The sequence below is a fragment of the Mastigoproctus giganteus genome, chromosome 7 (assembly GCF_048544385.1).
Source record: "Mastigoproctus giganteus isolate SK-2022 chromosome 7, ASM4854438v1, whole genome shotgun sequence".
Lineage (NCBI taxonomy): Eukaryota > Metazoa > Arthropoda > Arachnida > Uropygi > Thelyphonidae > Mastigoproctus > Mastigoproctus giganteus.
The window spans coordinates 107,862,285-107,887,002 of record NC_143581.1 but is presented as its reverse complement, the minus strand read 5'-3'; the positions used below and the strand labels follow the sequence as shown (position 1 = coordinate 107,887,002).

Sequence of the window (24,718 nt, the reverse complement as noted above, 5' to 3'; positions counted from 1 at the left end):
ACACAGAAGTTGGTGGAAAAATCTCTGTGCATTTTGATTTATTGAACATTTCCCAAGAGACCATGATTTCCTGACTAGCAAGACTTCTGAGGATATTTATAATTTATGAATAGTTAATTAATTTTTTATGAGATTTATTACAATTATTTTCATACAATCATATAGGAACAGCGTATAAAGGGTTATAAATGTGTTTTTAAGGTTGTCTATCTCTCACCTCTGCTGTACGGTCTCGAAATTACCAGTTCTCAAGAATACTTCTCTCCTCAGTAGTCACAGAGGAGAGAAGTTACGCTTTCACGAGTATATAGGATAGGATGATGAAGACAAGAAGGAGCTGCTGTATCAATACCCAAAATTAAGAAGAGATGAAGTTATAAGAAGGTTTGATGTGAGAATGAAAGATAAGTTTAGTATCAAAGAGTATCTCCAAAGAATGATTAAACAGGGTGAATTCCAGTGGGGTTAAAATTAAAAGGAGAGAATTTCTTGGAGAAAGAAATATGGGCACACTTTTCCAAATAAGTTGCCCAAATTTCTTAACAGACTATGGCCCAAAAAAGGCTAAAATAATTAGTGTGTGTGTGAGAGAGAGAGGGGGGGGGGGGAGAGAGAGAGAGAGAGAGAGAGCACTTAATACTACAAGGCGTCAGTAGTTGTGTCTGTAATTGCATGTATTCTTCGGTCGATTTACTGCTTATTCGAATTCAGGCTGTTTCCACTCGGTGTGTGCGAAGAGGATGATTATAACGACCATGCTACCAGGCAGTAACCACAGCAATAGCTTCATTAATATGTGAATTGTTTTGCTGTTCCTCCTCAGTAAGCAGTAATCTAGATTTTAATATCATCAGCTTAAGCGATGAGGGGCATTTGCATAAGCAGAAGTGGTGGAATTGAGGCAGAAAAGAGTGTCACCCTTCGAAATTCAGGCAGGTACTTTTTAATAAGAAAGGAACCAATTGACTAAAAAAACGATTCTGTGTTGGAGGGATTCCTGCATGAAAAAGAACAAATTACTTTGTATTCCATAACATTTTTCCCAATAGGTAAAGAAGCATTGATGGGCGAATAGCGTCAGATGCAGAGAATAAGTCAAGGCAAACCAGGTCAAGTTGACTCTTGCACTCTATGGCATCAGACACAAGAAAGGTAGTTTCTAAGAGATTAATGAGAGCAGAGACACCTTTCTTTCTTATAATAAATGTGTGAGAATGGATGTAAAATTTGTGATGTTAGAAGATACAGAATGCAAATTTTAGCAGTGAAAGGATAGGCGTCTTTTAATAGTTTAAGGTTAGGAAGTTTAGGAATGGGAAAGATGGGTCATCACGCCAGAATGGAAGGAAAATGTTATGAAGTTTAGGAATGGGAAAGATGGGTCATCACGCCAGAATGGAAGAAAAATGTTATGAAGTTTAACATCTTTTAAATAGTGAGAGACTAATAGATCTAAAATGAAGCACTAACAAGTTTATAACAAAGTTGGGGATAATACTGGGTTCAGCACACTGGACAGTGGCAGGCTATTAGTCCTTTCGAGATGAGAAGCATTAAAGGAGAATTCAAATATGACTCTCAGAGAAGGGCGAGGAAGACAGATATATATTAGGAAGAGAAAAAAGATCATCAACCTGCCTACGTGTTCAAGCCATGCAATGATATGAGGCCAAAAGGAATGATCATTCGGAAAGAACAAAATGTTTTTACAATTTTACAATTACAAATGTTTTTAATGTTTAGGGAAGGCGATATTGTCAATGGGTGGGCTTTTTTGTCCTAAAGCACCTTTGTTTACAATAAAAGTCAGTACTCAGTACTTTTGCTGTACGCTTTATAGATCACCTCATAGGCAGTACACACCACCCTGCAGGACAACCATTTTGGAAGTAGAGAAAATACAACGTCGAGATGACAAGAAGTAAGCATGTGGCAAGGGTATATATTAAAAAGTTCCAATCTTATGGGAATACTCAGAAACTCTGGAGAAAAGGAAACTTTTCTCCAGAGTTCCAATAACACATCTTCTTAGTGAGAAGATATGTTATTCTTGCGGTAAAAAGGAGCTTTGATTTTTTTTTTTTTTTTTTTTTTTTTAAGATAGGCAACGCCATAGATATGGGAAGGTGGCCAGAGACAAAAGGGGATTCCCAGCAATAGCAGGAAAAATTAGTAAATATTCGTGAAAAACAGAAAGTTGTACTAAATTAAGAGCACTAAAATATCGATGCAAATGTCGAATGAGCCCGGAAATATCAGATCTATAAAGATTAGCGTTCTTCTGGGCTAGATGAAATGTAAACCTTCACAACAATTTTGGCCAAATAGCCCTAGGTGTTAATTCAGTACTAGGGCTTCAAGGAATGGAGATTCTGAGTATTAGGAATTTGAACGCAATGGAGCACTCTTTTATTAAGGCAACAGATATGGAAGTTGGAAGAAAGGAAAAGAGTTTGAAGATCACTCACTAGGTCTGCTATTCCTTAGCACAACGGCATTTGCGCACATAAAAATTTTCACTGATCAATTATTGCTAATTCACATTCCAGTTCGGCCATTCTTCAATAAATCTCCTCGGAAAATATAATAAGCGTTGTGCACTTCCACGTTATCATGGTGGGGATAAAAGTAAAACCAGCACGAAGTCATAGCGCATTATATTGTATAAATGTGCAAATTAAAAAATTCGTCACAAAGAGCGTGCGAACATATATTTGAGGTATTTTATTTGGATAGCAGCTTAATACAGCTGGTCCGAAACCATTCAGCTCTTGCTATAGATCCTACTGTATTTTCAAAACATTCCAGAATTATGTAGTTCGGTGTTTCTTGTCTTTTCTGCCGCCTGTAAATATTAAGGGAAAAAAAGTTCTCCTGCTCTCGAACTGCACCATTCAGGACGACGTGTACTTTGGCTGGTTGCCAGATTAATCGTAGCATATTCACTGATCAATAAAATCTTATTTTAACAACAATTAGCTGGCCATTTCACATTCGGAGTGCTAATTCTATTACGCAGGATTCTCGTGTTGTTACCACAATTGCAGATCATCAAAATGAAACTGTGAAGGAGTTCTGTAATTTCTTTGCGCTCCTGAACACAATTTTGTAGTTTTATAATAATTAGCTATTTTGTAAAAGATGCTTTTACAGTGTTTAACTTACAGAAGAAGCGTAAATAATTACGAACTGAAGGGGACAATAATTACAGCCTTTGTATTACAATTATTATTGAAAAGGTAAAGCGGAGATTTGATTCCACTCACACCAAATTTCGTTTTTAATAAAATCTTGCTTTCCATGAGGGGAAAAAAAAACAACTTCGTGTTTAATAAAGTACACAAGTTAATTCAGAAATAATCATAATTTTGTGTAGTCAATGATTAGAGACAAAATTTTAATTTTACTGATGTGCATTCTTGAAGAGCTTTCCATTGCATAATAAAATAACTATGCTTTCTGACAACTAAATAAATCTAAAAATATTCTCGGAAATAACATTTGAAAATTTTTATTAGATAACAACAGTAGCTCTAATTCCTATAATCAATACAGAGCGATAGCCAACATTAAGCCAAAATGTAATGTGCTCCCGGATTCATTCACACGTAGTTTCGGAATAAAATTCGTGGGTTCGAATCTCCGCTTCCTTTATGGAGATTGTCTAACATTCTTTAATATGAATTATAAATGATGCGGTGTGATCTCAGCAATCTAATCTCCTTAAAACCTACATGTAAATACAAAAACAAAAGCAAAAGAAAATCAAATGAAAAAATAAATACAATTTGCCATACTACGAAGGATACTGAAGAACACGCACTTGAGTGATCGTGGTTCAAGCCCCAAGTGATTACTAAGTACGGTACGTTCTTATATTCGGTCTATCTTGTGAATTCCTCTGACACTTCAGTGTTGTTGGGTTTTAGGAGCATCAGCGAATTAGGCCATATTGCTCCGTATATATTGTCTGTAAATTGTGTTCTGAAGTCGATTTTTTGTATGCTGGAAGAAAAACCAGAGTTTCCGGGAGAAAAACCATACTCCCCTCGTCTGAGACTGACTAACTCAGCCACGTTGAGAAAAAGGCCCATAAAAATTCTTCCTGTCATAGATGGGACTCGAATTCGGTCTTTTCCACCCGGATTGGGGAGTTCGGCCATCCTATCAACTGTGCTACCTACGAGGGCACCCCTTCGTGGTCGACCTGCAAAATGCTTTTTTAAATTCCGGCCAGCTTATTCCCCCTTGCCCTTGTGCGGTCTATTGCCATCTAAAAATATATATAAAAAGTCCCTGATCTTTGAAGGATTTCGATTTATGAGGTTCTGCTGTGATTATTATAATATTTATACAGAATAAAAAAAGGTTTTTTTGTTTTTAACCCTCTAACGTTCAAACGCCCGAACAGTTTGAAAGAAAGATACTTCATTTCCATTAAAAAAAATGCCAGAATTTCAATCTCTTTGAATATTATAATCGTGTGGGGTTAGCCGTTTGTATCCTCTTGAACTTCTGCTGTTTATCTCTCCATTTCCATCCTTCAACAACACGTACTTTTGGGAAAAGAGGGGAAGAGAGAAAGATCTACGATAGTGCTGTGCTGTTTTTGGTTTTACAGCACATCAAAATCTTGGGGCATATTGAGGCAGTGTATTATATATGTACAAGTGTGTGTGTGTGTGTGTGTGTGTGTGTGTGTGTGTGTGTGTGTGTGTGTGTGTGTGTGTGTGTGTGTGTGAGTACCTGCATGTTTGCGTTCACGAGCCGATTAGCTTGTTGCGCGGGCTTAAAAAACAGACATAATTCAAGGGTGGGGTTTAATCTCTTCGCACGAGACACCTACTATGCTGTATACATATTTCAATTTCCATTATGCGTGTTGAGGTGAAGAAGAGTTACGTATGAAAGATACTCAGAGAAAAAGGTGTTTTATCTTTTCAAGCAAATTTTTAACAGGGTACTACTAATGTACTTATATGAAGTACAAAAAATAGTGGAACGCTGCTGTATACGCAAGTGTCAAATTGCGTCGTGTATAGGAATGTTGTTTTCACTCGACTGAAATTTTAATGTGACGAGCTATGTTTTAGAGGCAGGGTCAGTGGGAGGAATTGCAATAGCAATGGTTTCGTGGTTTACAGGAAGCATGTGGGCAGAATGGATGGTGCTGTGAAGGAAAACTGCAGCTGTGACAATGGAAAATATTTGAATTCCCACATTCTTCGGATATGAGTCCTTATGACGTTAATTTGATTCACACGACGAAGGATCACTCAAGGACCAGCACTTTCTGACCACGCAAGACCCACTGACGAGGCTCATAATGATATCAGACGCCTCCTGCATGTTTGGGATCGATTTAAACAATAGAGGAACAATTGCGTTAAGGCAGTGATACCGTTGGTACCACTGTCAGCAATGCCCAACAAAGTCAGATTGGCGCAGCGTCGTGGTTATTCCCCGTGTAGGTTTGAGACACGACATTAATTCGTCATCTCTAGTCAGAGATTGCACTCCGAGCCATGTCACTGGCTGAATGTAAGGAGGTAGATTTGCTAGAGGATGGTTATGTGGTATGTTTTATCTTCGCATACCCACTGACAGTCGATATGGAGCTTATTAAAGATCTCTAGCACGTTAAACAGAAATGTCCTCTCGGTGAATATGCGATCAAGTAAGATAAAGACCTCAATGCTGATGTTTTGCAAGCCAAGAAGGAACAATTAGCATTCTTGAAGAGAGTTCTTCATAAGTACTTTCTTGAACCAGATGACAGTTCCCGGTGGATGAGAAATCGTTCCGTCAACAATATCCAAATATTGCCAAATCACTTCTCACCTTCAGAAGAATAGGTCTTTGTGCTCGCTTCAAATGGCTTCCTGGGAACAGAGTTTCAACAAAAGACACTGACACCATTTTGGTCGAGCATGCATTCCTTTATCCCTATTGGACAAAGCAATTGCTATCTTCTGCTGTTTCCTACATGTGTCTGTATGTTGGTTCTCGATGCTGGTTGGCAAAAAACAAACAAAAAAACAGTCGAACCGCATCGAACAACAACTTGTTGTTGTTCGATGCGGTTCGATGCATGGCTGAAAATAAATTTTATTTTCAGCCATGCATATAAATTTAAATTAATGATTGTTATTTTATACTATTTGACAATACTGATTAAGCACATTTTTGGTTTACTTGCGCTTTTTGGCCCTTTTTATAAGTCGTACTGTATTCTTTTTTTAAATCATACTTTGTGTATATTCGACTGGTTAGAGTAACTAACCGTTTCTGATGTGGTTTGGGATAGATAGACCAATAAGCCGAGGTTTCAAAACACTTCTTTAAAAAATATATTGGCTGTCAGGAAATTTAAAAAAATAATAAAAATAAAAAAATTTAAAAGCACCTTTTGCCATACCTTTCAAACAACCCTCAATCCAACTTTTCATGTATGCAAAGTGTTGCCCTTATTTGATACCTGCTCGCCCAGTGATTAAAAAAATAAATAAATTGTTGTTTAAACTCCGGAACGGTCACATAGGGTCAGACGAGATTAGAAGATAGAAAACATAATAACATTTCAGCCATTTATGCGCCCGTTCTTAGAGTACTCCAGTTCATATGGTTTTATCGTATATTATGTCTATATAAGTGTGCGTTCGGGGACCGATTTGCTGAATACGAAAACATATGTAAGGGTGGTGACACCTTATTACAATTACTGAACACAATGTTAACCAAAGTATCGAAACAACACAGGATAATCTCATCATGTGTAAAATATCGACCACGCTAATGATGTAGAGGAGCTTATAATTAAATCACTTGTATCTTCATTGCATGAATAACAATCTTACTCAGCATGTTGCGTTGCCAGGGGGTTTCCCTTCGAAATAAAAGCAAGCGGATAACATAGAGAGCAAGGTAAAACACACACAACTCTGTGAATAAGTCTAACATGCGTTTAAATCCGGTTTCGTGGTTCAAGACAGACAGCGAAACAAATTGCTCACAACGACGAAACCCACAGGTTAACCACAAAAGCAACTAAGGATATAATGGGTCTGTAATTGGTAGATTTACTGTTGGCCATTTGAAAATCTAGAATTTCTGGGAGAAAAACCATGAAGCCCTAGTCTGATACTGACTAACTCAGCCACATTGTGAAACAAGGTCACAAAAATGCCTTTTCCGCTCCTTGATTATAATCAGGATGGCGATTATAACCACGTGCTACTAGCGAAATGAAGTGACACGTATGTCAATTCATTTAATCCCACAGGTAAATGAATTTACATACGTGTTTTATAGGAGCGCACGAATATTATTGACCTGTAGAAAGACAAGTTTGCAGTTTCAAGCGATATGCAAATGGAGCTGAGTCAAAGAGTTCGAGCAAGAAAAAACTGTTGGACTCCACATTGCAGAAATGAATGCCAGACAGATTTCCAATATTTTTATCGTCTATTGGTTAGTCGAACCGGGATGAACACCACAGAGAAATGGAAGACGAAAGAAGTTGGGAATGTTGAAACACGAAGAGCGGTCAAGAGGCTGCAAAACGGTCAAATGTGTTGACAAACAAAATTGCCACTGAGGCTGCAGCAAAATGAATCAAGAGGATATTCACAGAGTGACATGAGAGGCTGTCAGCGTAATTTCCACATGCAAAGCTTGCACTGGGATAGTTTTTTGGATGAGCTTCTTCGTGTAAATCCATGATCACAAAGGTTAATTCTCAGCGATGGCTACAGTGATGCCGAATGCTCGAAAGAAACTGGAAGTTAGAGGAGTGGAAAAAACATTTTCTGGAGCAAAATCACAGCATAATTCAATCTGATGAAAGAATCCAGTCTGGCGATAGCCACAACGACAGTTCCGTACCAACTTCATCGGCTGGGCTGTGACGTACAGTGGTGGAAGTATGATGGTGTAGGGACATTTATTTCATATTGCGCTGGATCGCTGATTTACGGCGAATAGATTGTCCTATCATGATATTCTAGACAATGATAAACTCCCTGCCCTGATGGTATTTTAAGTTGAAGGACAAATTTTATTAGGACGATGCCCGTTGCCATAAAGTTCAACGCGTGATGACGTGTTCGAAGAGAACAACATGCCACCACCGGAATCGCCAATTGAGATCTCCCAATATTTTAACGCAACTTGGGAATAGAACGAGAGAGGGAAGCGTATACGAAATCGACCACGTAGGCCGACTTCCCAGCTACATTAAGAGATTTCTAGAGTGAGGAATGGCGAAATATTTCCATCGAAACGACGAAAATTTGTGCAAAGTTTTCCGCTAACGTAATCAGATGTACGTACTGAACGCCAAAGGTGAGGTTATATTATATTAAAATTGTGGTTTTTAATAACTTACACGAATGTGCTTTTCTCAGTTCACAATACAGTAGCGTTACTTATTTTTCCCAGTTGAGTTAGCAAGATAACATTAGTTATGGAAGAGTTTACATATTTTGAACGATCAGTACGTCACTAAAAAATCTTTTCTAATAAATAAAAAAGACCCTGTGACGAATACAGGGTCTCTTTATAAAGTTGTGCGTGTAGGTGTACAGCAGATGGATGCAGGTACCAGTTATTCATGTTCAGCTTCATACTGATCATGAATGATTACAACACTGTAATCAAGCAAGATCAGTACAGCAATAATCTAAAACCTCGATTTAAGGGACTATATATGAGGGTAAGGTCTGTCTGCCAAATGCGGTTGTCCATTAAACTCGAAAGAAAGAAAGTACTATATTGCGAAAAGAAAAGAAGAAAAACATTAATTACTGTAATAATGTTTACTGCATTTAGCTATGTGGACTTGAAGGGCTTGAAATGTTGCGCTGTTGTTGCTGCTGTTGTGGTGGTGGTAGTTTTTGGTGCAAGGGCTACTTAAGCGCCTCACATGTCGTGTCGCATAGTGGCATTGGAAACTCTGGCCGATGCTTATTTAAAGTCTGAAGAGCCTTCGAGTATCCTCGCGGAAGTTTAGATGACTCACCACTAATGTCTGATAAGCTTAGCAACTGATAGAAGGCGCTGGATACATGAATTTCTTCGTAACAGCATTTCAAAAAGAAGTTACTTCGATAGCATAAAAGAGAACACAAACTTCACACCGTTTTCGATCTGATATTGTATTGATAAACAAAAGAGAAACGAGGTTCCTTCTTCCACCTTCCTGGGAGTTAGATTTCCTTTGTTGTTAATTGAAGATTTTGGCTGATAGTAAATTTCCTCAGATTGAGTATTTATGTCAATGGGTCCCATCTGGGAGTAAAAAGCTTGGCTCAGTGGACACTCTCCATTATTTTTGAAGTTCGTTAAATCTCGGTTCACTCTAATAGCACAACAGAAATACGTTAAAAAATTTTTCCATCCTGATTTCATTGGCAGCGAGAAATTCAAAACCTTTGGGCCCTGTGTGGGCATACTTGCGTAATGGTGTAGGAGAAGAAAGGAGTATCCATCCTCTATGAAAACACAAGTTTATATGGATTATCCGCAAAAACAAAATCTTGCACAGCTTTTATTACAAGTTATATCTTATACACTTGCTTGCAAAAAATATAATGGAAAGCTTATTAATGAATTAATTTACTTTAAAATATTATATATTGAAAGCGAATATCTCAATTACAAGAACGTGAGCTCTTGAATATAAATAAATACAGTTTTCAGAACTGTAAAGTCACGAAATCCGTGTAGCCGCTTAAGCTTAAATTCGGCACTACTCAATAATTATGGAATGCGTTTTGGAAGCCGTGTGGGACATCCAACAACATCAATAACCGGTCATTAACTAATTTTATGTGGCAGAATGATGGACGTGCTCCTATTTCAGATTTCTGCTAAAATTAGAACTAAACCAGCCATTCTGTAGCGACTTCTGATTCAGTCTGTATCGTTTTAAAATTCAATAGGTTCCCGAATATATTTTGTCACTTCCTAACAATTTCATTTCAGATTTGTTGAAGAAGAGCATTCCAGTATTGATCATGCCTATTCTCAGTCAAAATAACAGAAAAAATCAAAAGGAATCACAAAAATTTTAATCAAAATTTTAAAACTGAATTGAAAATATCAATCGAAACTGTTTTAGGTTTACAATTAAAACCAACGGTAACGGAGAGAAAAACGTAATAATCTACACAGCTAGCTTCCAAAGGCCCATACTTTGTTCATCAGCATCTAAATTATAATTGCCTTCTTCTCTAAATCCTCTCTACTAATCAAATGTAAAAAGGAAATCCTCCTTAACATTTTATAAAAATAAAATATACGCTTTTTTCATCTTTTATAATTTCGCTTCTTTCTGTGGCATTACAAATTATTATTAAATTATAATAATTGGAGAAAAAACATCTGTGATTCTTACACCCGGAATCGTGGTTGTTGAAGAGCGGCCCCTAAATTTGCTGTTCTCCTCAGCATCCCCTGAACTGAAGTAAATCACCTTAGAAAAACAGTTCCTACTTGTGTCCATTTAGGAACATGCTTCCTGTTCATCCTTTGGCGACAATTCTATAATCTTGTAACACAGGGCCGTTCCCAAGCCACACCGGGGTCTCTTCAGTACCCCCCACCCTCTCTCTTTCTCTCTCTCTCTCATGTATCATTACTTTACCCTCTGGACCCTGTATCTAGATCAATTTGCTTGTTGAGCGAGGGTTTGGGGTTCATCTCTCTCTCTCGGCCCTTATGGGGATTTTCCCCCTAGGCGTTTCACTCCCTGCTGAGTTATCGGTCTTTAAAGGCGAGGGAGTCATTGTTTCCTTCCCGCTTTCCTAGGTTTGTTACCGTATCTGAAAAGAGAACCAAGCAGTGCACATACTTATTAATTAAGCCTTGTTTACTGTTAGACCTACCTGACAACGTAGTAATGGTCTTTAATCTCTTTCAGTGTGAAATGATGGGCGTTCAGGAAACAGATATTTCTTCGTCCAATCTAGTTTAACGATTTATCCATATATATTCTGTATAGAGCGTGATAAATGTGATTTAAATCAATATTAAACTATTAATATGTTGAATACACATCTCCTATTTTATATATTTATTTAAAATACGTACGCGAACCCTACTTTAGAAGAACCATAGAACAATGCATTATAATTGGGATAAATGTCTAAATGTTTCGTATTTATTAATATTGGTGTTGTCACTGTTTAAAATTAATCTTATTCTAATTTCAATATTTTTTATTAATTTGATATTCCCCTTGTACGCTTATATTTTCAATTTCTGTGTAGTTTTAAAACTGTGCTGCTCACTACTGCTGTATTTCGTGATAAATGAATTTAATAAATGAATAATTTTCCTTCGTTAAGTTTAAGCAGGACTCTAAGAAAGGACGAATGAGATCACTGCGATAGAAAAAATTAATTGCACGAGGAGCTGAAATAAACCATAGAGGAGAAGAAGAAACGATTTTTTTGAAAAATAATTTCGTACTGGATGTACACAGACTGTTAAACCGTGGAATCCTTCAAACTGGCGTGGTATTTTTGCGAGCATTTAGGTTGGTGGGAAAGTATCAGCAATCTGCTTTAAAGAGACTTCATCAAAGCAACTGGGCAGCTGGCCTGACCTAGAAACCCCTTGATGCTCCGCGCGACTTCGTTGAGCTCGTTAGGGTGTGTTTTAACAGCCGTTTTGAACTGCTCACTGTTATCTCACTGTCCCCTCCTGCATTGGAGCTCAACTGCACCAATCATGGCAAGTGCGTCATCGCTCCGCCCAAACACGTGGCGTAGTGGATGCCATGCGCCCAGAGAACTCGGGCCGTTATGTTGATTTCGGACGATAATGCTATTAAGTAGCAAGCACGAGGATATGCGGCTGTGAGCCTTGAGGCCAGTGGATTCAATTAGGTCCGCAGTATTCCATCCGAGTTGGCACAAAGGCCGAAGATTTACATAATTCCTGACTAAACGGAGCCGTGCAATCTATTCATTACAAAATTGCCGTTTAACAAGATTGAATTTATCACTAAGTGGCTTCCCTTATGCAATCTTGCTAATGAAAAAACTGCTTATATCCTCTCGGCGTCATTAAATCTTTCTGAAGATAAAAGAGTGATTAATTGTCGTCAGTGGCCTCATTAATTAATGTAGTCCTTTGAATTCTGCTTCCCATACACGAAGGCGCTTCATAACATTCTGCTGCCGTCATACTTTTCACTTTTTTTCATTTTCTATAAAGGTACAGAATCAGTAGTTATTGCTCTCTCTTTGTCATTTGCGAAACTTTTATTTTCTTTCTTTCTTTCTTTCCGTAGGTCTGGTTCCAGAACCGTAGGGCGAAGTGCCGAAAGCACGAAAGCCAGATGCAGAAAAGTAAGACAAACTTCTCGTAACAAAGCAATATTTCATTTTTAAACATGATTTGTTCTAGTAAAGTTAAGTAATCCGTGAAAGTTTAAAGTTCGAGCGGTCTGTTGTTATCCTCTCAAACGTATTTTTTCTTGCTGGCATCATCATCACGATCTGCAGAAATTCGGATAGAAAGAACCGAAAAACGAATCAGAATAAAAGACAAAACTAGGCTACTTGACTTTAAAATCCATTAAGAAATAAATTAATAATTTCAGCTCTCAAACAGATCATAGGACTAGTAATCGGTCATAATTTTAACTCTACGTTTTTCTCAGGATAAAATGAAATAATTGGGCAGTTAAAATTTGCCAATAATTATTTAGAAGGGGCAGGGGCGGTCCCAGGTAGAGACTAAAGGGGCCATAGCCCTCTCCTTACATTCAAAATAATGTGATTTCTTTTGTTACATAATGGTTAAAGCTTAATTATTACTGAGAACACCGCTTAATCCGCCCCCTTAGAAAATCCTGGAACTGCCCCTGGAGGGAACGTTGAATAACTTATCTATGTCCCAGTGAAAATTAAAATAGCTAATTCTAGGATCCATCTAAAATCAAAAGTCACACAAAAGAAAAATCTCACAGCTTTAGTTCATTTAGAATGTAAGAAATTTCTTATACCCCCTCCCCCCGCCTCCAGTCTCCTTTCTTTTATCGATCCGTTTTTGTCTACTGAAGAATACAAGTGCAATTAAATCGTTTCTAGAACGGTCTTATATTTTAAAATATGTATATTATTATTATTTGGCTGAGTTGGCACAAAGTGATGCAAGATGCAAGAAATAAGGAGACCGAAATTTACTTTAAGATTTTATCCAGTTTGTTGAATTGCTTGTCAGCAGAGATTCACATGCAATTGTCAACTAAAGCGCTTTCAAGAAGGTCGAATCCACTTAACTCTAGTAATTGGGTGAAAAACAGCACATGCAGCAGAAAAAAAAAAACTCTGTTGCCGATCTCTTGATTGGTTGTTGACGGGTGTACATAGGCAACAACCTCTAACGTTCGCGAGTTAAATGCACCTAAATTTGTTAACTGGCACACTTATCAGACCACGTTCTGCTGTTGAACGGAAAAGTTTTCTTTCCATGGAATAAATTCAGTCTTTATCTCACAAATAACAAATTTCCGGAAGTTGGAAAACCCTTCTTGTTTGATTGAATACAATATCGTCTTTACAAAACTACTATTGAAATCAAACAACTTTAAAGAATCTTTTAAAATCCAATAGAATCCATCTATTGTAACCAGGTTAAAATATATCACCTTATACTATTTTAGGAGAGCATAGGGGTTTGGAAAGTTGTTGGGAAGTCCAATGCAGTCGTGATCAATAAACTTCCACCGCGTATTCCCGAAGCTTCTTATCTCGAGACTACCAATTAATTAGGGACTGATTAAGTAACAGTAAACAAGAACAATTTCGTATTGTACTGCTTGGACAATTTAAGTTATCGTTAAGAAAATTAATTTAGCAAATATTTGAAAAAGCAAAAGCCAAACAATAATTATGCAGAAGAAAATACACGGCCAAACTCATCAGGCAAGCGAGTAGACAACGTGAAGCGCAAAGTATAACATTCGATTCAAATCAGTGAGATTGAAGCAAACGGAAACTTGTGTCCATTCTTAAAATATCACCCTATTATTAAACATCTGATAAATCTAACCTGCAGGTAAATGCATTAAATGGTTAAGTGGAGCAGTATTGATATCTTGGTACGTACGGATGATAACATCAGTAGTGCAAGTTTTAAAAAAAAAAAAGACAAAATTCACTACATATATTTTTTATACTGAATATACAGATAATTTATATAACTCTAATATACTCCCACCCTTCCCTATTTCTGCCCAATTACAAGGTAGGAAAGACCCTATGACGACACAAAACAACATTAAAGAGACATAAAAATAGGTATATTTAAGACGACACAAAAATGGATAGATATAGAAAAACAGTCCAAACTCCACGTTAAAGGTACATTCTTATCCTGAGTGCAAAGTTTTATACAGTAAAGATTTTTTTACAGTTCAGTTCCAGCGGAAAACTTTATTTTGGCGGCTGTTTTCATTCGTATAAGTCCAATAAAAGTTGCAAAGACTTACAACTTGTAAGTCTTGTTGTTACAAAGTTTTTTCTGGTTCAATTCTAATAATTTAATGAGAATTAAATCGAAATTGTACCTGTTTTAATAGTTCGTTAAAAAGTTCCTTGGTCTTTGCTGAGCAAAAGCGACTTAGGCTGTCCAGGGTTTGTAGCTCCTTCGGAGAGGAGGACGTCTCAACATTCCTGGGAGCGCCCGATGACAGTTCAACAAACAGTATATGCTGTGGACATCCAAACTTCCTGTAGGCATCTGGAATAATGCGAATATGTTCCTTGTGGTTATTGCTTGTTCCAAGTTCCAATACTGAGTTTGGAAAGTAAGGCTCTAGAAATTGTAAATGGTTAGATCGGGATCGTCTTTAGCCATCTCAATACTGGTATTCAGTACTGAGAAAAAGCTTTCAGGTTGCTCGGTGGAGCAGAGGACCAAATCTGTGAGGCATACCTTGTATTAACTTATCATAACGACATTAAGACATTTCAACAGTTCACCTGGGGATGATTCACTTTCTCTATCACCTATAATGCACACACCCGAAATGTGGAACTATACTGTAACAGCTTTTTGTAGTTTATTTTTTGGTCTCATTCTGTTTCTAGATGTCTGCTCTTAAGCCTCCTGTCTTCTTATAACTCCTCCAAAACCAGTACCACAAAATTATTGTGCACGATTGAAAGTAACAGCAAATTTGTTATAAGTTTTTATATATTTTGGTGTTTTGAACACGCCCAAACCCAATAAACTATTGATAAACCTTTTTTTGTTTTTGGATGCTTGCTTTTGTGAACGTTTGCCATATTACATTCGACACTTTAGTCATAGTGCGCCAGTTCACATGCTTTTTATGCTCCTATTTTTGTTTTGTTTTTTTTTTAATTATTTAAATCAATCTGAATGACCATTTCCCAAAAATGGCAGCATATACCAGGAGTAAAATAAATTCAAATATCCTATTTACACGAGGAAGAGTACTGCGAATATTATTACAGTTTTATAGAAAAAGGTAATGTGAACTTACCGAAGAGAAAAAAAAATCTTATGCTCATATTGAATTTGTATAAATATGTTTAAAAGTAGATTTGCATTCGAGTAGAAAAAGAAGTCTGTTTAGCCTTCTTTTATTACTCGAATTAGCCAATTTGAACTTTGAATACAAAAAAATTGGTGATACACAATCAAACGTAGCATAAACCGGTGACATCATTCAGATATTTTAAGAGATTGTTTTGCACAGTACAGTCCGATGTAATTATTTATGATTACTTAGCAATTTATTTACTGATTTCAAGGTCTTATTAGATGCCAGAATATTTTTGTCAAGTACTGTATTAGCTTTTAAACCTACTTTAAAATAAAAACCTTGTTTTAAATTGGAGACCTCATTTCCGTGAACCAAGTTAGTTGAATTAAAGTTTAAAGTTTGAAAGAATAAAACCAAGTACAATAAAAGCTTCCTTTCACTTCAAAATACTCATATTTACTTTCATATATATAGCCCAATAACATCGTGCTTTTAAATAAATCTTTTCAAGCACGTTTGCTTTTAAAACATGTCCGCAAATTAGCTTCCTTCTTAAAATCAATAAATAATACATTTATTGATTATGAAATTAAAATTCATAATCCACCTTCAATTCAGTGTATGCTGTGGATCTACTGATATAGGATTCAACAAAATAAATCGTCTATCATAAAAAAAGTTGTTTATACTCCAACAAGACGAGATAGATCAGTGGGTCCATTGACATTTAAGAAAAATATTATCATTAATCATATTTCGTGGTCGGATGTATTAGAACCACGGCAAATCCAAAAAGTGTGTACTAATTTACTTGTAATTTGACCACTCTGCTAAGTCAGACCTTTAATGTTCTTCTGCATCAGAAGCGGCCGCTAAAGCAACTGAAAAATTCTCATATCTTTTTTTTATTAAGAATCATATTAACTGACAGTAAATATATGCTTAAAATCTGGATTATTTTCTATAAAATAAAAATGTAATCCCTTAGATTGTGCGCTATTAAAAAAAATAAAAATAAAATGAAGAAACCAGTCTGAAGAAAGAAATCTTTCGCTGTTTTATTCGCGTTTAACTGCTGATGATAATGTTTTCACCGTGGAGTTTTGCACTGGTTCCTTACTTTTTTACAAAAAAAAAAATGCTTTGTTTTATTTCCCCATCCTTTCTTCCTAATCTATTTATTGGAGATTTTCAACAGCGTGTAACTTAATCCATATAATCTTGTGACTTAATCCATGAAAATCTCTAATTTTGAATAAGGTTTTAAAATCAAAACTCAAAAACTTGTTTAATCAGAAAATGCGTACATTTTTTTTTTTTTTTTTGTCTAATGGATACAACGGCATTAGTTGTATGTAACTTGCTGAGGTATTAGTTCAGCTTCACTGTGTCAGAAGTCCCTCTCCTCTAAGCATCACATTTTTCTCTTTCTAGATCTGATGATGGCTGCAAGCACTCCAATAGAGTCATCCCGCATCGCTCCTTACATCAACGTCAGCAGCGCAGTGGCGAGGCTTCCTCAAGACCGCTACCTTGTTCCCAACACACACTATCTTCCGTACGCCGATCCTGCATTCCTTGCTGCTGCTCAACACTACAGTGCAGCAGCAGCTGCAGCTGCAGCCGCTCAAAGCTCACACCCCAGCTTTCTCTTTTACCCGACTCCGACTCACCCATTCAGTTTATCCGCTCTGATGGCTGCAGAAAGACTCAACAATAAAAACTCTAGCATCGCAGATCTTCGCTTGAAGGCTCAAAAACATGCGGCAGCATTAGGGCTCTAGGAGCCAAAGAATGTGAGGAGTTAGTGGACTTGAGCGACCAGTTCCTAGTACACCGCCGTATAAAAAAGACTACTTTTAGAATCTATATTGTGAGGATGACCTCCGCAGAAATCTGTAGGAATAGCAGTGCCGACTAGGTCAAGCTGGCAGCAGAACGTCGTGAAGTGGCTGCACATCCATCTATTTGTAATTAGAGCAACAGTAATAATACGACTAAGCAATATATATAAATATATTGGTACGGTCCCCAAGGTCGCAGTCACGTGCAGATCCAATGGAATCTCCTCTCCTTCCTCTCAGCAGTCCAACTGCACTTTTTCTACGAGGTTTCTAAGAGGAAAGATCTAATAATTTCGACATGCAATAAGGTGTTTAACCCTGCACCAAGAAGAACACGAAATGTACTAGGAGAGAACTCTACCGCTGTTTGTCACCTACCTAGTTGTCACTCCCGCCATTGGTGTAACCAATGATTCCAATAAATGGTAGTCACAGTGCCAAAATGTTGTCGTTCTCTCTTTCTAATAATAGAAATAATTTTTTTTTTTATCTTCTTCAACAGTTTATTAAAAATACAATAGAACTTCATAAATCCAACATCTGTATATGGGTTGGGACATTTCAATTGCATAATTTCCTAACTAAATAATCAAAAATATGTCGAAAATCACATTTCAATATTTTATATGGGTCAGAGTTACTTTATTATTTAATAATCACTCCCCACGGATTCAGAAAGTCCGGAATTTTGAATGCCAGATTTATTGGGTTCTATTGTATATATCAATTAAGTAAATTCAGCGTTTATGTAACTATTAATGAGCATTCCTTATACTTATTAAGCATCTACCACTAATTTTCCTATCATTACAGTAGCATCACTGAAATAAAATCGTACGCGGCATAACAATCAATAATTACATATTAAAAAAAAGTATATTAGCGTGGTGGATCATTGAACTAAAATTCTACATGAACATCAGCCAAATTCAAGATCGCTTACCGTTTATTATTTGACTTATTCAAATTCTGCTATAAAGTCGTTTTCCATAAGTGGCTAAGGTCACATAAAGTTGGTGCAGCACCAACTTTATGTGACCAGAATAAGTCTTATTCTGTTCAGTAATGTGGACTACAGAATTTTATTGTCTGAATAACTTTCCTGATATGCGCACAGTGATTTTTTCAGCCCATATTCTCAAACTACAGCACTACAGACTCAATGTTAATATGTATATCACCTACGCCCAGGTGCCGGTTCCAGAGAAGATGTTTAAAAAATAGAGTAAGCTGCGCGTTATTTAAAAAAATTCTAACAAAGTTTACACCTATGGTAAGCCGTTGTGGACAACCTTCTACACAAAAAGGGTAGTCTAAGATGTCGCACATTACAGGAACGATTCTGGAGGTGTCAGAATCAATTGATAAAACCACTATGTTTATATACCAGGTGCAGTGCATCAAAGAAAAGAACTGATATGAATAATATTGTTTAACATGGCATAGAAAATTTATGTTAGGCATCAAAGAAGACTCTTTTATTCTAAAATATTTACATCAGTATTGCTGGCGATGCGCATATTGGAAATGATATGCGTCATTGGTTACGACAGCAACCGACGTCTTTTTATTCAGCGGTTTCGTGGATTTGACAAAGTGATGGTAAAGTGAGTAAACGTGTTTGGTGATTATGTTTGAAAATAAATGCTATGTTCAGGTCAGTTTCTTGTGTACTCCTTCTTTTCCATACTTGGATACTGATTGATTGGCAATGAACTTTAAAATTACATAGAGCTGCCCATTTATCGGGCAATCCATTGGTCAACGGTGTGTACCGAAGGCAATTATGGCAGTAGAGAACATGATGCCATTTGATATGGAGTGAGATATTTTTGGACAGGTAGTAGAAATTAGTTTCATTGAAACAGCGGTATTTTAAGAGTAATATCGACTTTATTGGTGCAGTGCATAAAGAGTTTTTCCTCACAGGTTGGTGTGCTGGAGCCTTACCTTGCGTCCAAATAATTTTCGCGATGCCAAATGGACATTCAGTAACAAATATCCAAACACCTCTCTACCAAACAAGACAATCTTTCGTCGCACTGTACAGCATTTACACCAATCGAACAGTGTGCGAATGACTGTAGACATAACTGTAAGATTTCAGTGGATGGTAAGCTTCAAATAGTTGATATTTATTTGTTTGTTTGTGGGCTTTAGTGCGTAAGGGCAATATGGCCCTAATGGGCCAAACTACGGTAAAGTTCAATGCTCTGTTCTTCGTTTTTTTTTATCATTATGCAAATAGTTGACGAAACGCTTTTCAAACCGCGTGGAATATCTCTACCGAAACTTCGATAACAATATTGGTTGTCGTATGAGAGTGAACACAAGAGCCACGAAAGAGATGAAGAGTTACATTCAACAGCCAGAATAATCGAATACGGTACACAGGAGATCCTTTCGCATTATTAGAAAGACCTTTACAGTAAATAAAAAGGCTGACATTTCGTGTGCCATCTCACGTAGGAATATTATAAGGCATATTCTTTAATCAAACAGTAGTGACCGCTGGGGGCGATATCAGAACATTATTACAAGCTTGAAGTGTATGAACGATACTGTTGATCCCAGGATAACGGAGCGATTACACACGCGGCTTGTACATCAATAAATATATTATCGGAACTCTTTGATGACGGCCTTTTTTAGCGAGATTTATGGCCTCCCTGGTCACCCGACCTGTCACTTTTGAATTTTTATCTCTTGGTGCACTCAAGAATAAGGCTCAAGCAAACACTCACCATACTCTGGATGAAATGAAGTAAAACACAGAGAAATGCATTAGCCATTGATGAACGTATTCTGCACAGAGCTGCATCAAGCACACAACAAACATTAAATACACATGTACACAAGAAAGGTAGACATTTCTAGCCCATTCTCTCTCTCTCTCTCTCTCTAAGAACTGATTTCTTTATTCATTTACAATAAAATATTGCATTGCAAACTAAATTGAATTTTAATTGGAATGAAAAGAAATGTGAAACAATGATTTAAACAGGGTGCTTCATAACATGTGGGCCGCACTTTCAGAATCGCTTTAGGACCTCTTCAATTGTAAAAATAATAATAAAAAAATAAATATGAATAAATATTTGCCTATTCTCATTTACTTTTTATGATTTTTATTTATTTTTTGTTCCGCTGAAAATGCTATAGCCATTTTTTTTTTTAATTATTATTCAAACAACCATAGTAACCATTCAGGATTAGGCACGTGTTTATATGAAATTTATATGAATTTTTTTCATTGCTTTCAGGTTCTGAGTCAATCCTGAAAGTACAGCCTACACTCTGTATATCAGAAACTATATTTTCTTTTCCCTTTTTTTTTTTTTTTTTGGCGCCATTTTTAAAGTTCAAACGCGTATTTTTCACGTTTCGAATACAACTTGGATGCAGCGCCAACTGAAACTACAGAAACACAACAACAACCACAAAAGTTTTGTGGTTATTGTATTTCTTTAGTCTCACACTATCTCACAACCCCCCCCCCCCCAACTTTCTCTCTCTGCACTGAAAATCTACGTCAATCTCCTCTTACTATGCTGAATACATTCCATTCCTCTATTACCTTTGTTTTCGGCAAAAATAGATTATAAAATTTGAATAACCTTAATACTAGTAAATGTCCAAATCGTCAAGGCCGCTGCTCTGAAAACGGCCCTCTAAATTTCATCCCTTTATATGCAACCTACTTATACCATTCTATACAGCTGTGCATTCCCTGTTGCATGAAAATTACCTCGTAGCTCCAGCCGATTCTTAAGAAGGAAGACAAATCTCAAAGATTGGATAGATCAACTATTTTCTAACTCTTATCTCGAAACTTTCAGTCTGATTTATGATCACCAATATACTCTAGGTTCCATTAGATGATCCATTGAGAATCCTTTTGATTACGTCATGCACCTTGGTATAAATATCATGATAAATTTTACAGACACTCTGGCTTTTGCTCTATACAGTTCTAAGGAATTTTACCGAATTTGGTACCGGGCTCTGCTAAGCGAACTCCCATCAAATCATGAGTTAATGTGCCATAGTACGAACTAATATTCATTCACTCCCAAAAAGGTAGTGTTTCTCAAATGCAAAATTCAGCGTTGGTTTCATTTGATTTTCTCTTACGGATCGGGAACATCCGTAAGAGAATATGAATAACGTCCTTTTTTTCGAGAAACCTATAGAACTAAGTTCTTTAGGTTACTTGTAAATATGCAAGAAATTTTCTAGTAACATTGTATTATAGGGAATGAAAAGCGGCTATATTGAAATTCGAAACTGAAATTGAACCTGAAATTTAAATTCATACTGAAATTATAATTAAAGTTTTGATACTGAAATTGAAATATAAATTCAAATTCAAATGTAAATTTAAACTGAAAGTTTAATTGGAATTTTTCTCCTGGAAACTCGACTTTTTCATCCAGCAAAAACAGGTGAACTGACCAAGAACACACTCAATTTATGGATATAATACACATCGGTGGTCGAGGTTGTTCTAGGATAACCCTTACATGACAGTTTTTTCTTTATCTTTCTGGACCGTAGAAAGAGGTAACAGCATTTGCTTTCAGAGAGGAAAGTACCGAAAGAAGGTACCAGGCATTAGTTTCGCGATGGAAGGCTGATATACAAGAGGAGGTCATGTTGAAATGTAATGAGCTCCCTGTCCACAAGTTTGGATAAGTATTATTTATTTAATTTTTACTGTTTTCATTTGAACTACCCCTCGTACAAATTTATAGACAGGAATATACGTCTTTACTTGAATTAACTTTAACTATTAACCTTTCTCTGCATAAACATACCGCAGATATCCATTCTATGAGCCCAAAATCCAGGTTTCCTCTTTGCAGAAAGAAATCCAAAGTTTTCCTCTTTGATTAAAAATAAAGCCAGCACAATATTTCTTCTCGGCGGCAACTGTTAATTACGTGGATCCCAATCCGCCTCGGTTCTGTCCAAACGAGAGCCATCGCCTTAATAAAAAAAAACTCATCTTTAACAAATTGGCTCACTGCTTTCTATTACATGATAGAAATTTTCTACTGCATGCTGTTTCTTACAGATATTTCCATGGACACCGTCCTTAAGAACTGTCATCACCATTTGTAACCCTTTCTTGCAGTTACCGAACACATGCGTAAAAATGCCAACTGGGGGTCAACTTTTCAGGGGTGGTGTGCTACTTTCACTCTAGTGTAAGAGCTCGGCGCCATATTCATTGTGGTGCAGAGTTTCCAGTGATGTTGGTGAATCTCTGAAATCAGGTGGATCATTGCGTAAACAAGCACTTGCTCCTATTTTTCAAAAATGGACACGCGAAAAGTGATTGGGAGTTATTGAAATTCATTTGTAAGAGTAGTTTCATTTAATCATTCCAAGAAGAATCATTTCAATTGCTATTCAGAAAAGTCTCTTGCTGTCTTTTTTTTACCAATGCCATGGCTACCAATCCCTCACCTATTCATGACTGCGCTCCAATATCACCGAACTAACCATTTCTTCTTCTTCTTCTTTTATCCCATCTACACTTTTGTTACCTGAATCAACTGTCCTTAATATTTCCTCGAAATTGTAACCTACACAAATTCATGTCAACAAGTTTCTCTGGTTTCTGAATCCAAACGTAATAAAAGAGTAATTTAGATTTCAACAAACTTTCGTGTTCATGATTATCATAAAAAAATTAGTCTTCGCTAATCCTGGAAGATAGCACCACCTATATTCCATGATACTCGATTCCGTTGACACGATTAATGTCCTCGGGGTTACTGTTGACCGTTCTGTACAATCCTGTACAGAACGTTCAATATTAAGAACATGAATACTGTGTTTAGTTTCTCCAAAACAATCCACATCTAGATGCCCGGTGATTACGAGTGAATGGCGCAGATCCTGTCGTACTTATCTTCCCTTTCGGATCTAAAAGTTCCACACTTTCCTTCCCCAGAAAATATTCTTTTATATTTTAAGGATTTTATCACACCATCATTATTAAGATATTTTTATCAAATAAGCTTAACGCCGAGTTTTACAACTGAAATAATAATACAAACATAAAATATATAACGTATTTGAGTTGCAAAATAAATCAAAATAAAAAAACGCTGCCATTGCTTAAAAAATGTGCAGTTTTTGAAGAAATACCTGGTCTTCCATGTGGTCTCAGGACAGCTATGCGGATAGCTGCTGCGCCATTAATCAACTCCCTGCCCAGCATCTTCAAGCTTTGAAGCTTATAACCAACATTCGTTTTATATAATCAGGAAATTACGTTACGTGGTGATTTTCCATGAAATATTTTCTCTTTAAATAATCACTATTATGCCACGTAAGCTTTTAAAAGTTGGCTTATTTAGCCTTATTGACTAAATGTACTGTACAACTAGGTAACGTTTCAGGAAGCTTGATGACAGGTTCCGTCAAGGTTCCCGAAATGTTATCTAATTGCATAGTACATTTAGTCAAAGTAATCTAACTTTTAAAAACTAACGTGGTATAATAGTGGTTATTTAATAAATAAATAAATAAATAAATATTCATTTATTGCAAATACAGCAAGCCCATAACAGCACATGGCTAGGGGCAGATAAAAATACAACGGGAATGACATAAAATAATCAAGTATATGTACATAGCAGATTTTATATAGATATTAACAATGCCTAGGAATTTTAATTATGAATTTAAAAATTGCAGAACAGTTATGAATTTTAAAAAATTGCAGACAGGACATTTGGCTTTCAGTTGCAATTACTGGGTTGGATTATTTTTCTTCATTTTATCGGAGATCTGACTCCTGTAGGCTTCAGAGTTGATTAACCTGTTGCAATCAATGTTGAGATGATTTATGAGGTGAAGAGATGCATTGGGGAACATTCTGTCCATTTGTTTGAGCCTGGAGAGGTTGGATTTGAATTGCTGGTTTCTTGAATTTTCCCTGTTGGGGATAGCTATTATATTGGCTAAGTTTGGTGAATCGCATGCAGAGGTGATTAACTTTGCTAGAAGCATGACTCCAGACTCGTTGATCATCTGTTGCAAAGGCTTTGTTTTTAGGTTTTTATAAAGCTGTTGCCTGGATATTGTATGGGGAAAACGAAGCTTACTATTGAGCCATCTAAGAACCCAATATTCTAGGGCAAGGAATTTCTTGACGGTTACTTGAGGAGCACCAGACCAGATTTCTGAAGCATAGGACAGAATGGGAAAGATGCATCTTTGAACATGCTTAATGACTGTTTTTCTGTCTTGAATCGCTGCTGTTTCTTGTTTGATTAACCATTTTGCTTTTTGAATTTTTTGAGCAACATATAAATAGTGGGCATTAAAGGAG

The 24,718-nt window shown here is 36.6% G+C and overlaps 1 protein-coding gene across 1 annotated transcript in view; it reads left to right on the top strand.

Moving 5' to 3' along the window:
• The window catches only part of LOC150083138 (short stature homeobox protein 2-like), a 135,401-nt gene extending 118,091 nt beyond the window's left edge, over window positions 1-17,310 (top strand). The window contains exons 3-4 of the mRNA XM_090378403.1: window positions 12,299-12,356; window positions 16,961-17,310. Coding sequence (XP_090234529.1) covers window positions 12,299-12,356; window positions 16,961-17,310 — 408 coding nt within the window. The remainder of the gene's footprint in view (window positions 1-12,298; window positions 12,357-16,960) is intronic.
• Window positions 17,311-24,718: the final 7,408 nt, after the last annotated feature.